At 38.3% G+C, this 19,744-nt stretch overlaps 2 protein-coding genes across 3 annotated transcripts; both read right to left on the bottom strand.

Moving 5' to 3' along the window:
- Window positions 1-9,106: 9,106 nt before the first annotated feature.
- Window positions 9,107-10,047, bottom strand: LOC119501310 (transmembrane protein 238-like; the record flags this gene model as incomplete). The annotated part of the gene is made up of 1 exon (XM_037791608.1): window positions 9,107-10,047. A coding segment is annotated over one exon (516 nt), but the record flags the coding sequence as incomplete, so codon positions are not given.
- Window positions 10,048-12,632: 2,585 nt separating this feature from the next.
- On the bottom strand, window positions 12,633-14,594 carry LOC119502449 (phosphoinositide-interacting protein-like). Of its 2 annotated transcripts, none has more exons than XM_037793435.1 (2): window positions 13,806-14,594; window positions 12,633-13,439 (listed from the first exon to the last, which is right to left on the bottom strand). In XM_037793435.1, the coding sequence occupies exon 2, from the start codon at window positions 13,421-13,423 to the stop codon at window positions 13,016-13,018; it is 408 nt and encodes a 135-aa protein (XP_037649363.1). In that variant the 5' UTR covers window positions 13,424-13,439; window positions 13,806-14,594; the 3' UTR covers window positions 12,633-13,015. The 2 variants fall into 2 exon arrangements, with proteins under 2 accessions (XP_037649363.1, XP_037649364.1); XM_037793436.1 differs by having other exon boundaries at window positions 14,021-14,594.
- Window positions 14,595-19,744: the final 5,150 nt, after the last annotated feature.

Below are 19,744 nucleotides of genomic sequence, written 5' to 3'. Positions count from 1 at the left end.
GCATCTTCTCCCTTTAATCTCTGCACGTCGAAAGCTGCAGCAAAAGAAGCCACAGTAGTGCATGATGGGTCTTCTTCCTCCTCCACTACAGAATCCATGCACTGGTTTTGCACGTTGCCCCCTTTGCAGCATCTTGTTACTTTGTAATGTTTGAGGTTAACTATCTTTTTAAATGATCGTGGTTACAAGTCTGTATAATCAGTGCAAACACATCGTGTCGCACCTGACAGACAGACAGACAGACAGACAGACAGACCTACTTCATGCTGCAGGTCTGTAATCCTGTGCTATCCTGTCTGTCTGCAGGCCTCGTTATCATCAGAGTGAGTGACCCTGCCATCTGTAGGCCACTTGTTTGTAAACATGAGGGACTGACTGCCTGGGCGGAAGTGAGGGCGGTGTGCGCGTGCGCGTGCGCGTGCAACCAGTCAAGGCCCCTCTGACAAAGGTGTAAAGTAATGATGAAGGGTATTAACAGATTTTTTTTTTACATTGAATACAGCATGGAGGTAAAACCAAGGTTAGTCAACAGAATAATTGATTTTCTTTCAGGATCAATAAAGTTACTATCTATCTATATACCTATTTATCTATCTATCTATCTATCTATCTATCTATCTATATCTATATATAGATATCTATATACCTATCTATCTATATATCTATATATATATATATATATATATATATATATATACCTATCTATCTATCTATCTATCTATCTATCTATCTATCTCTCTCTCTATATATATATATATATATCTTTCTATCTATCTATCTATCTAATGAATCACATACACACCAAAAACTGACAATAACCTGATTTTTTTAGGTGGAATTTCATTTCATTCTCACTGTGCAATATCATTTTCCACTTGTGCAATTTTGTTAATAGTCTGTTTATTGTCAATACTGTATATACTGCTCCTATTTTTATACTTCCTTCTATTTAAATGGTTCATAATTTGTTACACTTTGTTTAGCTCTTTTTTTTTTTACTGTGTTAGCTGATGCATCTTGTTTTTTGCACTATCCCCTTTTCCTGCTGTGCACTGCAAATTTCCCCACTGCGGGACTAATAAAGGAATATCGTATCTTATCTTAATGAGCTTGTTACATGGGAAGCCATTTTACGTTTGTGTGACAGAAAATGTCCACAGAGGCAAGGCAGTAAATAAATAAATAAAGAAAACATGGTCTGAATCATCATAAAGGCAGAATACAATCAAAAAGAAGGCCTCTGTGTGTCCATGGTTTCCTGCAATATGACACGCTTTGCCACTTATGACAAAATATTAGTCATTGTGGCTCTAAGGTCATGAAATCATCAATTATAGAGCTGAAATGATCAGCTATTAGTCAAAAAAAGTTATCTGATTTTGATTAATTTGACATATCAAACATCTATAAATAAATTTATATATATATATATATATATATATAACCAGGGAATGAAATGAGCACCTGCCACCTGCCATATACAGGGTAAATGTTGGCTGTGGCAGGTAAACATTTCAGGTTACCGGCCACCATGGCAGTTTTCCTTATACTAGGAAATAATATTTTTTTAAAGCAATTCCTAAATTAAAAATAGTCAAGGATTAAGGTTACATGATCCATATTTCTACTGGTCTTACCACTGACACAGTGTTTACTAAGGGTGGAAGAAAATATTGAAAATTTTGAGTATTGCAATACATTGCCATTCCATTCTCAAAAACCTTGTATTGATTTCTAATTAATAGTTTATATGCAAAGATGAACTCAGTCAATACTTTATTTTATTTGCAAAGATATGCATCTTCTGTGATAAATGCAAAGGCAGATCCCACTGTTCTGATTGCATAAAAAAAAGTAAAAAAAAGAAGAAATTAACTCAGATTTTATACATATGGTGGTGTGTTCATTATTCTATGACAGTTTTCAGAAGTGGCGGACAAAATCATTTTGTGGCTAGTAGAGATGTTCAGTGACCTGCCACAGTGGCACGTGAGGAAAAAACTTTATTTTAGACCCTGTATATAACTATATATAACAGATAATATACAAATACATATTCATTGAGAAATGTCAAGAATAACACAATAAAGTTAAAGGATGACTTGTTTTGATTGTGATTTGTTGTTAAAGACATTTATCATGCAAAAACATAAAAAACTTTACATTTCAAATTGTACTTGCTGTTTTAAGTGTAAATGTATTTAATTCATTATTATCTTTTGGACTTTTGTTCAGACAAGACATCTGAAGACATTGGGTTCTAGGAACATGTAATGGCCATTTTTCACAATTTTCTCACATTTTATAGATTAAGAGATTAATTGATAAATCATGAAAATAATAGGCAGATTAATCTATGTTTAAAATGATTCTTAGTTGCCACCCCAAAGCTGTATACTGCATTGAACTAAAATACAAAAGTCTTTTTTACAACTTTAAATATCTCAATGAAAACATATGATCCTCGCTGAGAAACATAAATTGAATATAGGAAGTTTGACATAAGATTAAATATGTAAATTATCTAAAATTATTAGTTGGTCAACATTGGGATGAACATGTAGTTACCAAATCACATTATTGTAATATTCAATAAACAATACTGAAATTCTCATACTATCTTTCCCTTTTCTGTATTTCATTCATATTCCTTAGTCTTTTTTTTTTCTTATAGTATCTTATTCCATTCTGGTATCTTCTCTTAACAGAATTTAAAATAAGAACACTGGCAGATTTTAAAAAATCTGAAAATGCATACTAGAAGTGTGTATGAATAATCTTTAAAAACAAAGCAGCTCACCTGTTAATAATAGCGGTGGAGGAAGTAATCAGGTCTTTTACTAAAGTAAAAATAGCAACACCGCTCAGTAGGAGGATAAAAGAAAACAGGATAATATTTATTTCTGTTTTATTCTAGTAGGGAATAGTTGAAGGGCCCATGAGAATCAGTCACATTAACCTGTAACTTGGACTCCAGCAACCACTGGAGGGAGACATGCTCCATCACAATCCTCCAAAGATGACATCATGAACTCACCAGCCATTTTAAGCTTTTAGGCTGAAGTAGTGTTCACAAACATAGCAGAATAATGAACATGTGTCATCACCTCATCACCTTCATAAAGACACATCTATCTGCCCACAGACAAAGCATTTATCTGCTTATTAATAACGGCATAGAGTGCAGCTTATAACAACACAAATCAACCGTTCAGTCTGTCAACGTATTCTATTTCTGCTTTTTACTTAATTATATTCCATCTTGCTTTTTTTTTTTTTTCCTGATGCCTCTTGTTGTTTTCCTCGTTGCTGCTGTAACACTGGACATTTCCCTGCTGTGGGACTAATAGAGGATTATCTTATCTCTTATCTTATATCGATATGAGCTGCCTAATGGGACATGTCCTTATCTCTGAATACATTCACACACATTAGATTGATTGCTTTTGCAATTGGATACTACTTTTAATACTACAAATCTGCAGCAAATAATTCATATAATCAAGATTATCTAATGAAGCCACATCTGAAATATTAAAAACTATAAGGTGAATAGGGTAAAAAATCTAACTGATGTATATCGGCATGAAACTTCTAAAGTTAATTACTCACATTAACACAATTATCTTTTGTATTACAAGTTTTCTGAAAATGTTATGTTGAAATATACAAATGAGGCATTATCTAATGTTAACTTTTGGTGAATTTAGGAGGAATATACAGACGCAAAGAGACAATGTAGTAAAATAAACACCTAAATGTGTATTTTGGATGTTTTCTTGCCACTAAAGATGACATGTTATGGAAGCAAAATAGCCCAAAATCTCAAAATTGATCACGAAAAAACCATGTTTTCGCCTGTAATGTCTCCATCTATCTGTTTGTCTTATTGTACTTTCCATGTACTTGTGGTACAAGCACTTGTTTTATCCACCATGAGAGTAGATCCCATTTTCACTAGAGTAGTGAGCGCTGTGGCACAGCTAATGGGGAGTCAGCCAAAGCTCTCTCAAACCACATGATTGGGATTCACAACCTAATAACTGCTCAGCGTTATACCTACAAAAAGAGCACAATGCCTCATCATGCTGTTATTTGATTTAAGCTGTAACCAACCAGGATGTTTATGTAATGTTAGACCCTTTTCGTAATCTGCGTCTCTCACGGGAGATGCTATTGACGAGACGAGTTGTGATTAAGATTATAATGACATATACCATCAAGACAACTTGGGGATTTGCAGCACAACAGTGAACGCCGTGTCCCGCGGAGGAGGAGGAGGGGCTGAGCAGCAGGGTTTCTATACATCTCTTCTGCAGAGAGAGACCCATTACACCTCTCCTCCATTTCCTCTCTCAGGAGCAGGAACCAAATGGACACATTAATAACACTCTCCATGTCTGAGGGAGCTAATGGTGCCTTGAGTGCTGATTAAGGCTGGGAAAGAATTGGGCGTGGAGGAGGAGTATTAGTTTCATTCTCCTCGCTGGTTGTTGTGGTGAACAAACTGAAGCGCAACGTTTGTTTTTTTGCTAATTGGCAAAAGCCTGTATAGCACGTGTAATTACTGGAGCGTCATTGCTTTGTGAAGGTGCATGTTTCCTGTCTCTTTACATACCTCGGCCTTTGTGAGAGAGTGCGTGTTTATTCTTCCTGTTGAACTCTACACTGGGTGGATCTGACTAAAATAACCCCAGAGAGCAAAAACCCACAGTGCCTGTTTGGCCAGTTTTGATGGAGGATCAGCTTCACAAAGAACACAACAACAGACATCCTTTTAAAGCGTGTTTAGTCACAAAAGCTTTTTCCATTTTACACAAATGTACAGGGACATGTTGAAATATAAATATCAACTCACAACATATACATATGTGATAATAATTACATAAATGGGGGCATCATTATGGTGCACTTTTTAACCCTAGGAGACCCACAATAGACACATTTGTTTTCTTTAGGAGGAGATAGCAGGTCTACAGTAAATGTTACATAGAAGTGGTGTACATCATCTGAAAGCTGAGAACCTGAAGATTAATTTGAGATGCAGCTCAGCACTGTGTGTCAACTTCTCTTAGTCATAAATAGTAAAAGTGTATAGGGGCTCGAGAATTGATAAAAATGATCAGTAATCCCTCCAAAATACCACATTGAGACAACGTTTGACATTTGGAATACCCTAGGTTTCTAGTTTGTGGCTTTGTTTGTTTCACGAGGCTGTGATTATCCTAAAGGTCACAGCAGGTCATTTTATACAGTGAGATCAAATTTCTAAAAAATGGTGTCAATACAATTACATGGCAACTATGGGGACTAACATCATCACACATGAATACAATTGGGCTCATTGGATTCACACGAGTCTCAGCTTTACAGTGACACCCAATTTATGTATTTCCAAGACTGTTTATGGGCCTCAGAATGCAGAAATATTCAGATACACCATTTTAGAATAGGCGAAAACAACACTTTTCTACTGCATTCAAATAACTGCATGTTTTTTTTGCCCAAACTGCATGTGATTATCATAAAGTGTGCATGTCTGTAAAGGGGAGACTCGTGGGTACCCATAAAACCCATTTTCATTCGCATACAGTATCTTGAGGTCAGAAACTTTATTTAGCCTCCTTCGTGACAAGCTAGCATGACATGGTTGGTACCAATGGATTTCTTAAGTTTTTCTAGTTGTATATCATATCTATCACTCTAGCTCTAAAAGTGAACCTGCCACAGCCTCTGAAAGACAGTAAAGTCGGTCGGGGTTAAAAGCTTCCTCCCAATGAAAGTGCTGAGAAATACATTTTCCACTCCAACAAAGTCCAGGAATCTCTGCTGTCCATATACAACATGACAAGTTGTTTTTACCCTGAAGTCAAACGATGGAATAGAGTGTTTTATTATCTCCAGGGATTAGTCAAATGGGTTTCTGCCCGGATTTGGTTTTATCACACATCCTTCGCTGAGGCAAAACCTCAAGGAGAGCCGAAGGTTCACAAAGTCATGATTTTTGATGAAGCGTCTGCTCCAATCGTTCCTGCCAGTCCCCTCCTCATCATCCTTCACATGCTGTTGAAGGAGTCCAGCAGACTCGGACTCAGTCCTGCTTCACTGTGGTCACAGTATGTCTGTCTTGATGAGGTTGAGTTCGTCGTCAGACACGGTGAGGTTCCCCATGTGCCAGAATATCCAGAAGAACAGGCTGAAGAAGATCAACAAAGGTCCGGACAGCACGAAAAAGTCCCAGAAACTGAAAGGAGCGAAGATCCCGAGGAAGAAGAGGATGAGGCCGACGACGTCGAAAATCACAGCCAGTACCAGGAAGACCATGGGGATCTTCCTTTGCTCCATAGCCGGGCCGGGTGAGACGGACAGGTAGATGTCGTCGTCGTCGTCGTCTGAAGGTCTGACAGGAGTGACAAGTCCATCCAGAAATAGTGCTCTCCTGTCATCTGGATCATTGTGTTTCTCTCTCAGCACGCCTCACATTTCTTTCATAGCTCAAGACTTGGTGGGAAGACTGGTATCCAACCACAACAACTGGTTGCGCTGCTCATTAACAGCTGCTGAATGCCCCACAGTCCATCTTCATTCCTTTGCAGGGCTGACTTGTTTTGCATCTTTCATGTGTCATTATAATGTGACACATCGTCAAGCCATTGTCTGTAAGCCGCGCGACAGATTTATGCACATATATTTCGTAATCAGCAGCCATTGAGCTTGTGTTTACACAGCGATAAGCCTGCTATAATTAATTGGGCCCCCCCTGATCTTTTTGTTCAGCTAATGACACCAAAGTGATTCGAAGGCTGCATCAGTGTGTTGCATCTTTTATCAGCTTCCTCTTGACTTCACTCCCACTTTGAGTTCAGAGGGAAATAAATTCAGCCTTTATATTGAACAGCTCCGCAGGGTGTTTACACTGCATTGAAGCCTTCCTTAAATATTTGATAATCCACGGTTCATGCATCACCACAATAAACGACACCTATTGTGAAGCGACTGTCACAAAGAGGAAGTACACGCAATGGAAACTTCTCTGTGAGCAGCTTGTTTGACCAGTCAAGCTGCCATTATTTGTCTCTGCTCTGCGGCTTTCACTCGCTGTCCTGCCTGTCATATAGTAGGTGTGCACAGCAGCACTGATGGATTATGTTTTATTTACTGTAACGTTGTCATGCAGTTTGGTTAAAGTCCATCAGTCATGCTAACTCTGTTTATTTCAGCTGCGGCAATAAACGAAACCCTGCAGGGCCGTGACATTTTGCATAAGGTGTGTCCTTATTGTGACTCCAGTTTGTGGGTCAGTCTGTGAGGCTCCTATTCCCACATACACTACATACATCTTAGTGGATATACAGTATTTTTATACAGTCACACACCAGTCACACATTATCTCCTGTTGAGGATTTCCAATGTTTGTTCAACAAACACCAAAACCCACTGAGACAAACCAGTCTGACCAGTGTTTCTGTTGCTTTGACAGCGAATCAAAGGGCAAACATGACTTGACTTTATACTCTGCTGTCTGCTAGCAGCTACAACAGGTATAAAACAACAGGTATAAAATAGGTTAAAGGTATTTGGAACAGGTGGCAAGCTGAAATGATGGAGGACAATCGACAAAGGAACAGTTAACCTTGTTGGTTGGATGGAAACAACATATGATTCATATCCTTTTGGATCAAATAAATAAATAAAACATTCAGTATCTGCAGCAGGGCTGGATTAACCTACCAGCTAGCCCCTATTGACCCCATGTTTCCCAAGTTTTCCGTGCCTGGGTTTGAATATAGAAATAACATAATAATAATAATAACATAAGCACAATATAAACTGAATCAATAAAAGGTCATAAAACTAGCTTGGCACCCCTGTAAAATATGACCTTAAGTTTAGGTAATGAAGGTATTGCCTTCAGTTTAGGGGTGTCGCAATATACCGCTATATACTGTAACTGTGATATATAACAATGAAATATTGATATTGTGTTGTGTAAATAATCATTTCAGATGTACAGTTATGGTTCCAGACTCTCTCCATCTTGTATTGTGAGGGTAATTAATTTGCCAAAAAAAGAGACAAAACTCACAATAAACAAAGTTAAAGATGAATTTGACTGATCAGATTTTCTAAAGATATTGCGATTATATTGTTATTGTGAATTATTTTGGCCACGATAATCATTTAGTGACAATCTGATATTGTGACACTCCTATACTTCAGGTCTTCATCATTTCAGTTTATAATGTGCTTCAGTGGTAAATACACACTTTCAATTAATGAAATATCGGACACTTAAGAGTCTGGGGCCCTCTGGGGTAATCCGGTTGGTAATCCAGCCTTGCCTGGCAGTGTGGACAAAACTTTGAAATCATCTAGACTTTGATGTATGGAAATGTACACAAAATACTACCAAACAGTTAAATTAATAACATTAAATACAAAAAAAATAATATCGATTTGTGTTTCAGGTTCACATTTTAACAAAAGTTTTTTGGAAACAACTATGAAATGTGATTATAATTGAATGGAAAATATGGAAATGAATTTCCTCAACTGCTCCATTTAAAACCAAGTAAATATTCATCAATAGTCGATGGTTGTTTATGGAAACTTAATTCTTCATGTATGTTGAACTGTACGCTTGCCTGTGGACCGTTGTTCAGGTGACATGACACCCACTGGCTTAAAGGTCCCATATTATGCTCATTTCCAGATTCATACTTGTATTTTGTGTTTCTACTAGAACATGTTTACATGCTGTAATGTTAAAAAAAAACTTTATTTTCCTCATACTGTCAGCCTGAATATGCCTGTATCTACCCTCTGTCTTAAACGCTCCGTTTTAACGCATTTTGTCAGAATTGCAATGGAATTGCAACAGAGTTGCGTCGCTAGACAACAGCTTGGGTCCATGTGTACGTCCTGTCAGCTGATGACATTCACATACACTGCAACCAGGAAATAAACTGGGACACATTTAGAATGTTTACATTTAAAACTGTGCTAAGGGTCTAAATATTGTATATTCGTGACATCACGAATGGGCAGAAATCCTGACAGCTTGTTTCAAATGCAGAGTTTCTGAATACGAGCTGTGTGTATTTCCCTGTGGATTGAGTGTTTTGATACTTTCACAGTATTTATATAGGACTTAAACCTGCTTTATAATAACAAAACATGAAAATCTCACTTTTTTATAATATGGGGTCTTTAAAGAATCACTATTAATTGAGAGTGCACCAACTATCTGTTTTCCCTGTCAGAAGTAGATGCAAAAATCTTTCCATAACTTACAGAACCTGTAAAGTTAAGTATTACTGACCTATGAACATTATTTCCATCCACTCATCCATACAGAAATACAGTATATAATAATTGGCTATATAATAATATTCTTCACTTAGTTTTGGCTGAGAAATACAGCATATAATAATATTCTCTACAGTAGCATCCTGCTGCAGACATGGCCACATTTAAAGCATCTATTGTATATGAAGGTATACCCATTCATGGCATCATCATGGTGGTGGTTCAGATCTCTGGTTTGTCCTCTGGTTCAAGCTCCATATTCTTCTCCACAGAGTCCAGACAGTCATCGTAGCCTTCATTGTGGTAGGCTGTGGATCTGCCCCAGGTCACCCTGCTGGCTATGTGTGCAGCATCAGCAGGTGAGCTCACCTGGCTGCTGCTGCACTCCTCACCATCCTCCACATATTTCACGCGTGGTTTCAGCTTCTGGCTCAACCTCTCGGAGAGTTTCCTGGCCAGCTGCACGATGCTGCTCCTCTTCTTCTTCTTCTTCCCGTCGTCGTCCTCGTCCAGCTGCACGTTGCCAATGTACCAGATGATCCAGGAGGCCAGGCTGCTGAAGATGAGCAGAGAGCCGGTGTAGATCAAGAAGTCGCCGTAGAAGCGGCCGTCGAGGCGCAGGTTGGCGAAGATACCGACAAAGAGCAGAACCACACCGCCGACGTCGAGTGCGACGGCTAACATAAATGCAGACACGCATAATCCTATGTACTTTATCTGAGCCATGGTGGAGACATTAGATCAGGAGGATGCTTCAGGTGCGGTGTACCGGAGCTGAGCAGCGCACCTGGAGAGAAACGCCCCACCTACCACCTCTAAAGTGAACATCAACAAGTGATTTCCCCAGGCTTACACACACACACACACACACACACACACACGCACACTGACTTGTTGTCAGGTTAAAGTCCACAGTAAGGTTGCTATAATGCAAAAAGGTGCTGGATTTACAGGACCTTTTTTTTTTTGACATTCAAATTTGATATGCATCATGACTCAGCCTTTTCCTGCATGGGATGCATATACTCTGTGCAGAAAACTGTGTTATAAATCACTTTCTATTTGTTAATTGGTTAATTATTATATTACTAACCCCTTTTTTCCACTTGAAAGATTTTATTTTATTTTATTTATTAGGGATCTTCACTACACCTTCCTATATGAGCCTCTTTATTTTCCTATTATATATATATATATATATATATATATATATATTTTTGTAAATCCATTATTTGATATCATATACTTTTTTTCTTTCTTATTATTTTATTTATTTTTAATGGGGTGCATTATACTCTGTGCAGAAAACTGTATTATAAACCACTTTCTATTTGTTAATTGGTTATTTGGGGCCATGAAATATTGGAGATTAACCCCTTTTTTCCACTTTATTTTTTTTAATTTTATTTATTAGGGATCTTCACTACACCTTTCCTACACGACCCTCTTTATTTACTTATTATATTTTATTTTGTTCAGTCCATTATCTGATATCATATACTTTTTTTCTTTCTTATTATTTTATTTTTTATTTACTTTCTTAATTAGTTTAATTTATTACTTCTTTTTTTAAAAAATGTTTTTATTTCTTTTTCCCTTTCATGTGACCAAGACCAACATGGGGTGGGGGTCCCTTTTTCGGTTTTTATTTAATGTAAAGGACAATGTGTTATGTTCTACATTTGATAAGATGACTTTTCCCATGTCTACAAAAAAAACCTTTTGGTCTCTTTACCTTCTAAATACTAAATTATGATTATCTATCTAGTGTTCTGGTGTGACTTACAGGGCCTTTTTTTTAACATGTCATTTGACATTCAAATTGATATACAGCAGTTAAAGCATCATGACTCAGCCTTTTCCTGCATGGGATGCATTATACTCTGTGCAGAAAATTGTATTATAAACCACTTTCTATTTGTTAATTGGAGACTAACCCTTTTTTTCCATGTGAAAGATTTTATTTGATTTTATTTATTAGGGATCTTCACTACACCATTCCTATATGACCCTCTTTATTTCCATATTATATTTTATTTTATTTTATTTGTTAAGTCCATTATTTGATATCATATACTTTTTTTTCTAGTTATTTATTTTTTTTAATTAGTTTAATTTATTATTATTTTTTCAAATGTTTTTATTTCTTTTTACCTTTCATGTGACCGAGACCAACATGGGGTGGGGGTTCCTTTTTCTGTTTTTATTTAATGTGAAGGACAATGTGTCTACATTTGATAAGATGACTTTTGCTATGTCTACAAAAAAAACAACCTTTTGGTCTCTTTAACTGCTAAATACTAAATGATGATTATCTATTTAGTGTTCTGGTGTGACTTACAGGACCTTTTTTAACATGTCATTTGACATTGAAATTGATATGCAGCAGTTAAAGCATCATGACTCAGCCTTTTCCTGAATGGGATGCATATACTCTGTGCAGAAAACTGTATTATTAACCACTTCCTATTTGTTAATTGGTTATTTGGGCCATGAAATATTGGAGATTAACCTCTTTTTTCCACTTGAAAGATTTTATTTTATTTTATTTATTAGGGATCTTCACTACACCTTTCCTATACGGCCCTCTTTATTTCCCTATTATATTTGATTTTCTTTTTTCTTTTGTTAAGTCCATTATCTGATATCATATACTTTTTTTCTTTCTTATTATTTTACTTTTCTTTCTAGTTATTTACTTTTCTTAATTAGTTTAATTTATTACTTTTTAATGTTTTTATTTCTTTTTCCCTTTCATGTGACCAAGACCAACATGGGGTGGGGGTCCCTTTTTCTGTTTTTATTTAATGTAAAGGACAATGTGTTACGTTCTACATTTGATAAGATGACTTTTGCCATGTCTTCAAAAAAACCTTTTGGTCTCTTTAGCTGCTAAATTATGATTATCTATTTAGTGTTCTGGTGTAAAACATAATTCAACAATATGTGATTTAGCGATAATGTTTCGTTAACTTTAACATTCATGCCAGTAAAGCTTGAAGATACAAGTAGTCTAGCTATTGAGTGTAGGTGCTTTAAATACAAGCTGCTTAGTTGCTATAAGGCAAAGTCTAATTTTAGTGCATTGTCAATGGCAATGAATATTTCATGTCCAATATGATGGATGCTGGGTCTGAAGGGGTCAATTAAAATTCCCTGCTCCATACTATTTGAATCTTATGAAAATGTGCTTTCAGGTCACAGTAGTCAAATGTTTATCCTTTACATATATTTGAGGATGAATGGACCCAGATTCAAAGGCTCCTTCCCACAGTAGGGACTTTAGTGGACGCAACAAGACACAGTAAACCGGGAACTGACAATTATGAGCTCTCAAAACCTTTAATTATTCATGAATGGGCATACACTGCACCACACAGCATTAGGAAATCCCCCTTGCCCACTTTTCCCTCATGAATATTCTTTGAGGACAGTTTGCTTTCTAGAATCCTTCTCGCTAAATTGTGTGTGAATAATTGCAGCACATTGTTGTCCTTGTGCTCTCACCTTCTTTTCCCCACAGCCATGGTTATTAATGCAAATGTTATCATGCACACTTGAGATAAGCACTTAGTGTTGTCAATCCTGGAGAAATAAAACATAAACGTCACCACACATAGTCCTTAATAGAGGCTCCCATGCTGAAAAATGTCAATCCAGCGTGCTCTTAAAGTTAAAGTTTCTTATTTTGAATGGCCTCCAAACATCACAGGTTGAACTGGGGTTGCCTGTAGTAAGTCATGGGCTTCTTTATATTCTGCTTCCTGTTCTGCTTGGTGACTGGGATCAGGACCACGCCCACCACGAAGACCATCAGCCCGATGGACAGCAGGGCCGGTCCCAGGATGTTTGTCACCTTCCTGCAGTGGCCAGCGAACCAGAGGCCGCTGATGATGATGCCGCATGCCAGGAAGCTGCCCCCGGTGGACATTAGGTGGATGGCGAACCAGAATTCTTCACACTTACTGCTGCGAGACGTCTCAGTGGTCCAGACGGAATCGCTGCGGGACATGCTGAACACGGTGCTCTCTGTGCGGCTCGGGGGCGTCAGCTGGTCCCTGGACTGGGAGAGGGTGCACTCTCCCAGGGGGATGTTCTCTGGACTGCCTGACATGGCCTCCTGGATGACTCTGTGGAAGTAACGCCCAATAAGAATCAATCTGAGGTCTCTGTTTCTAATACAGAAAGCTATGACTAATCCTTTCTGTAAATAACAATATTTATATTGAGAGTGATATACGTCATTAAAAAGTGCAGATAAATGTGATAAGGAAGCCACTTTTGAGCACTTTAATCGGATGTTAAAAAGGACAAAATTATCCCCAAATTAGCCTTCATGAATTGTTAAAATGTTGACTCCCCCCCCCCCAAATCAATATTATGCAATAACAAATTTTCTATCCATTTGAGTCGGGGCTGCATATGTTAGTTTTTCCTCCACCTAGCTCCAACATAAAACCCGACAAATAGAAGTAAACAAGTAGACAAACACCCACCTTTCAATATGGATCAAGTTTCTCTGTCTGTATTTTTGAAGAATCAAAACTTAACTATCAGAAAACATCCAGAAATCTTAAGGAGACGCTGAAAATAATTTTCCGCCCACCGTGCGACCAGAGAAACCAGTAAAATGCAGTGCTAGAGTCCCACCACCCTCCTTTGCTATCTCCACCTCCTCGAGAGCATCCTGTGACCACCACCATCTCCTTACCATCATCTACGATCGCGGTCGGTCGGTCCTGATGTTGCATCAAAGGCGAGGAGCCTGCCTTTCCGGTCCCCAGAGGATATCCATAGACCCCAAACCACTCAGACTGATGACTCCATTGGTCTGTAAAATGACTTCTAAAAACTTCCCCCAGCAGCTTGGGTGTTTTTTTTTTGTTTAAAAAGCCTGAAAGGACTTGACAATGAGAGGAAAATGTCTGCTTCAATTGGCTGGTACTCTTCCCACACAAAGAGGAGCAGGGCAGGGCAGCAACTAGGAAATGGCTCAGATTGATGGAGCAAGCAATCACCCATACAGAGACTTTCCAATACAGCCCTGATATGTTGGCACAGTATTGATCTCAAAGTACCCCGGAGCAATTATCTGCAAGTTGTAGTTTTGTCCGCTGAACATGAGATCAATGACGTCTGTGTATAGCATAATTAACCTTCAGAAAGTGGAGGAAGTCATATAGAATTTGAGGATTTATTTTGTCATCTTGTTCATGCATCTTCTAAAATGTCCTGCTTCAGATTCACAGGGGGAACACAAGAGGGATGTTTCTGCAATATGACACTCCTGCCTCCATTAAACAGCGCGTATATTACATTTGTGTCTGTGTTTGTATGCTCTTTGGGGAAGACACAAGTGTCGCCATTGATCTGAACATGATCTCACTCTGTAACACAGTTACACCTGACAGAGAGCTTTAAACCAGCTCTTCAGCCCTTTTTGTGCTGACTTAGTAAACATTGAAGCTCCTGCATGAACTCCTTAAATTACTGCTGTTTAAAATGCACCATCCTGTGGTGCAACACTGATATGATGAATCCTGTCAATACATGCAATGAGCCACTCATTCCAAAAGAGGGCAGCACCGGCAAACAATTCAATCCAGTGTAGTTTGCATCATTAACTTTTAGTGAAATATTTCATAGCAGCGTCAGTTAATTAATCGGTTAATTCAGTATTTTTGTAATTACTTTCAATCTGACGTGCCTTATGGATCAAAGTCTTTTATTTTGCAGCCACATGTGAGAAATTAATTAACCATTCCATGTAATGTGCTGCAGTATCTTGCGATTATGATGTGCCTAATTCTCCTTAATGGTCCATTTAAGTGGGTTGTATCCCATTCACTTGATCATAGTCATCTGAGGGTGTTTTACACCGCTGAGTTAATCTGCTGAAGGATGAGATGGAGCGCCAGACCTCCGTAGAACTGTGTGTTTTAATCAAGATTAGACATATGGGGAGGATACATCAGCTGGGGAAAGATTTATAAACCCATTTAAGCATTTTACTAACATGCAGGAGGTCATTTTGTACCTTAAATGTGGCGCTTGTACTATAAGGTTTGATGGGGAGTTGAAGAAGGGCTGAAAAAATGTGTTGAACAGTCAATGGACAGAATGTAAAAAGCCAAAAATATCCATATTCCAGCTATTATTGTGAGGATTTGACGCTTTTCTCTCTTTTATGTGATGATAAATGTAATATTTATTGCTGTCCGATTGTCACAAACTGAAGATTAAACTAGAAGACTAATATTAATAATGGTATTATTGAAGCTTCTCATTGTTTATATTTCAAGCTGGTATAGTTGAAAACTGACACAAACACAAGGAAATACTTTATGGTATAGATGATTAGCAGTTTGTAAAGCAGGATGACTCATTTATTCTAATTCATTATCTATTATCTTCTACTTAATGGTCAGGAAAAATAATGAAATACATTAGTCCTTTAGGAAAATAATTTATTTTCAAATAATACTGTTAAAAAATTAAAAAACATTACGTGCAATTACAATGTAGTGGCGTGTTTCCAAGATGTTGTCAAAGAAAACCTGAATCATATCGCAGGTGGATTATTTGACTAGTTGGTGTTATAAAGTTAAAAGTTGAGCCAATATATTAGTAAACCGACATACAGGTATCAGTCTAATCCTATTTGATAACACAAACACAGAGGGTTGCCGGGGATTAGAGCTAATAAGCCTGGTCTTGAGTCAGCATGCTGAGTTTGTAGTGTTGGCGGAGGTTTAGGACTGGATTCTAATGAACTGTGGACTTTGAGGTGCAGCATGCAAACCCTCCGGTTAAAGCTACCAGAACTAAGATGCTCTAACAACTCCAACCCTGGCGCTTTTTCGAGGCTGCTGTGGATTAAAGAGGAATACTTTTTGGCCAAATGAAGCCTCGCACAGAGCCTCGTTAACTCTTGAGCAAATATCAATGAAATCCGTGCAGCAACTCATCTGCAGATATTCACTCGTCTGCAGACAAATCTCATATTAACGCATGGAGCCCTCTTCTGTACAGGTGACCTTGGGAAACTAATTAATCTGCTTTGCATATTTACAGCTTTTTGTTGAGTAATCCCAGGGGGGCGGCTTGCAAACAACCGTAGCATAAAGGTTCTTTCAGCTATGGAAACACAGAGAGATGTGTGTGATATTCATAGTTCTATATGGAAAACAATGATAATTTTACTCTGCTCAATATCATCAGTCTGTCATGCTTTTAGTTGTCCTGAACTTAGTTTGTACTTTGAGGGTATTTCAACTTTCCCTTAATATAACACACACTTCTCTTAGCAATTGTCTGTTTTGACCTGATTTGCTGATCGTTCAATAAGAGGCATCGTCTTCCTTTCAAAGGGCATGTAAGACAAAGTACAGTTAAACTGTGGCATGTCTGTGCCAACAGGTATCACTCACACTTCAACCTGACTAAAGTGTCAGTCCAATATGTCACACTAACAGATCTAAAGGACTCAAAACTAAGGCAGTGATCAGACCTACAGTGGCACTGTCTAAAAATACTGGATGTCAATTCATTTCAATGGCAAAAGAAATGCCAGAGATTCTGCCACAGTGCTGCACGTCATCCAGCAATTCATAACACAGGCCAACACATTTCTGATGTGCCCTTCCAGACTGCCAATGACAGAAGTTGTACTTACTTACTTTAACCCTCCTGTTTTTTTTTTTATCATGTGTGCACCAACAACAAAGTTAAAATAAGGCCCTTGGCCCTGCTCAGACCTGGCATTAATATATGTCCTGGGTGATCTGATCACAAGTGGACAGCTCCAAGTACAGGTGTGAACGCACCCATGACGCATTGAGATCCGATCGCTCAGACCACATTCGGAGGTGGTCTATGCCAAATATGGTCACCATTTTTTAGCTGTGTGTACGCGACTATGTCCTAGGCCACATTGAAGGACATTGAGGATGTGTGTGCATAAGTTCTTGTACAGCTATCTTTGTGAGGACCAGCTTGAGTTTTAGACCTTCCGAGTGAGGACATTTTGGGCGGTCCTCACTTTGGGACAAATCTTCAAAGGCCTGTTCAGGGTTCAGACTTGGTTTTAGGGGAAATCATTCAAAACACAAGCTGGTTAAAAACAACACACATTTGGTCTTTGCCAACGGAAATGATGAACGTGTTTATTTTCATACAGGGTGGGAAACTGTGGTCCGATCACAAGCGGTCGCTCGAGATGCATTCTAATGCCAGGTGTAAACAGGGTCATGGTTTCAAAGCTCAGAGCTTTAGTGAGTCATTGCTGACACTGAGGCTAACTTCCTGCTGGTGTTGACTCTCTGCTTATGCACACAGAGGAGATTTGGCCTTTCAGAATTATCACAAAATCCGTTTGTTTTTCCGATTAATTCTAATTGTGTTGCAGGATGTGCAACTGGATTTCACCAAACTCTCTCAGCATTCCGAATAAATTAAAGAGACACAACATATTATCAACATTAAGTGATGGCAAATTGTCCTGCTAGTGTTTCTTGTCTCTCAGCTGTGGTTTAACCATAGCAATCTCAACAATCACAACTGACAATAGTGGAGATAAAAGGCATCCTTGTCTCATGCAGCAGCATGTTGGAGCACAAAGATAGGCTATTACTGTTGCAGAGAACAGCCATTGGGGACTAATAAAGTACTGCTGGAATCGTCATCCACAACATATTCCCACTTCCTGTGCAGAAAGGAAGTTAAAAGATAAAAGTCTTCTTGTTGCTTTTCTCCTACTGCTAAATGATAAGTGAACCCTGCCCACTTTAAAGAACACATATCATGAAAAACCCACTGTTTCAGTGCTTGTGCTCATACATGTGGGTATCTGGAGTGCCCATTAACCCACAAACTGTGAAATAAGACAACCCAGTCAATTTTTTCTTGGGCTGCCTGGATCACAAAACGGGATTCAACAAGCCATTCAGATTTGGCTCCCCTTCCTATGTCATATGCAGCATCATTAAAATATAATACAATACCCATACTATTTAGTATGCCAGAAAAAGATTTAGTATGTTTCAATACATAGTATGTCAAATGCAGTATGCCAAAAATACCACGATGTCCTACTGCAGTATGGCCCAATTGTATGCATACTGCATGCATACTTTGTAAGGGCAGCTGCAGTATGTACTAAAGTAAAAAAGAAAAAGTATGCGATTTGGAATGTAGCTTATCTTTGCAAAGGTGCACCGTTTTTTTCCAGAGCAGACTGGGCTTTTTCAGGAGGAGGGCTTAAAGAGACAGACGCTAAAACGGAGACACAGGGGGGAATACAGGTATATTCAGACAGACAGGATGAGAAAAATAATGTGTTTTTTGAACATTAAAGCATGTAAACATGTTCAAGTAGAAACCAAAAATACAAGTATGAACATGGAAGTGAGCACAACATGTCCCTTTTAACTAAAAAGAGAACGGACATAGTAATAATACTGCATGGTCTGTGTACATAAAACAGCTTTGAAATGAAATAATGTTGCATGCTATGAAATATGAAAAACAGGTCATATCTAGGTCATTGATTGAATTCCTTTTTCCAAATGAATCAAATATGTGTTCAAGCTGTTAATGTGAATTTTTCAGTGAGGAACATTACGGCATGCTTTCACTTTGTGCATTTCCCCGCTTTGATGATCACAACATTCCTATGTATTAATATCCACTTAGTGTATTCAGCACAATGGGTAAAAATAGAGCATATAATACATGCAGTTCGAGGAAAGGTTACGTGTGCGGTCCGCTGATGATGATCCTTGTTTCATGACGTCAACGGCCTGCACTGCGCCACCCCTGCTACGGCATGTCAAAGACAGAGAAAGGCAGCTGGTGCTAATAGATGCTGTGGGAGAGGAAGAGATGTGGACAGTGTAAACAGATCAATAGCTCAGCCACATCTCATTTCTGACAGATTTGTTTTCCCGCTCTGATAATTGGGCAAATAACAAAGTGTGCCACACTTCAGTTGATCTGATGGTTGATTATCTGGGCTCACTGCTGTGTTGTGTCGAGGTGGGGTTGTTGGAGGGTGTTGATGGACTGAAGCTGAGCAGAGGACACAGGTAAGATTCTGTTCAGTCTGACACTATTACTATTACTGATTCAGTCTGACAATATTACATCATTCAAATCCCACCTCAAAACTCACCTGTTTAAACTGGCCTATTCTCTGTAGTGTCCATCAGTTCATCATAAATGTCTGCATAAATGTGTCTCTGTCATGTCCGGTTGTTTTTATCTATGTTTAATTTTATCTTTGTAAGGTGTCCTTGGGTGTCCTGAAAGGCACCACCAAATAAAATGTATTATTATTATTATTATTATTATTTGCGCTAGATGTTGACCTGACTATTACGAAAAGCATTTTCTTCTTTTTCATGGGAATCTCCTCTCATACAGTCTGGTCACTGGC

Source organism: Sebastes umbrosus, chromosome 14 (genome assembly GCF_015220745.1).
Source record: "Sebastes umbrosus isolate fSebUmb1 chromosome 14, fSebUmb1.pri, whole genome shotgun sequence".
NCBI classification, from domain to species: domain Eukaryota; kingdom Metazoa; phylum Chordata; class Actinopteri; order Perciformes; family Sebastidae; genus Sebastes; species Sebastes umbrosus.
The sequence above is the reverse complement of the archived record's forward strand: the minus strand, read 5'-3'. Positions and strand labels throughout refer to the sequence as shown.

What these genes read in the sequence shown, in the direction of transcription:
- LOC119502449 (XM_037793435.1), bottom strand. Translation starts at nt 13,423, where the DNA reads ATGTCAGGCAGTCCAGAGAACATCCCCCTGGGAGAGTGCACCCTCTCC.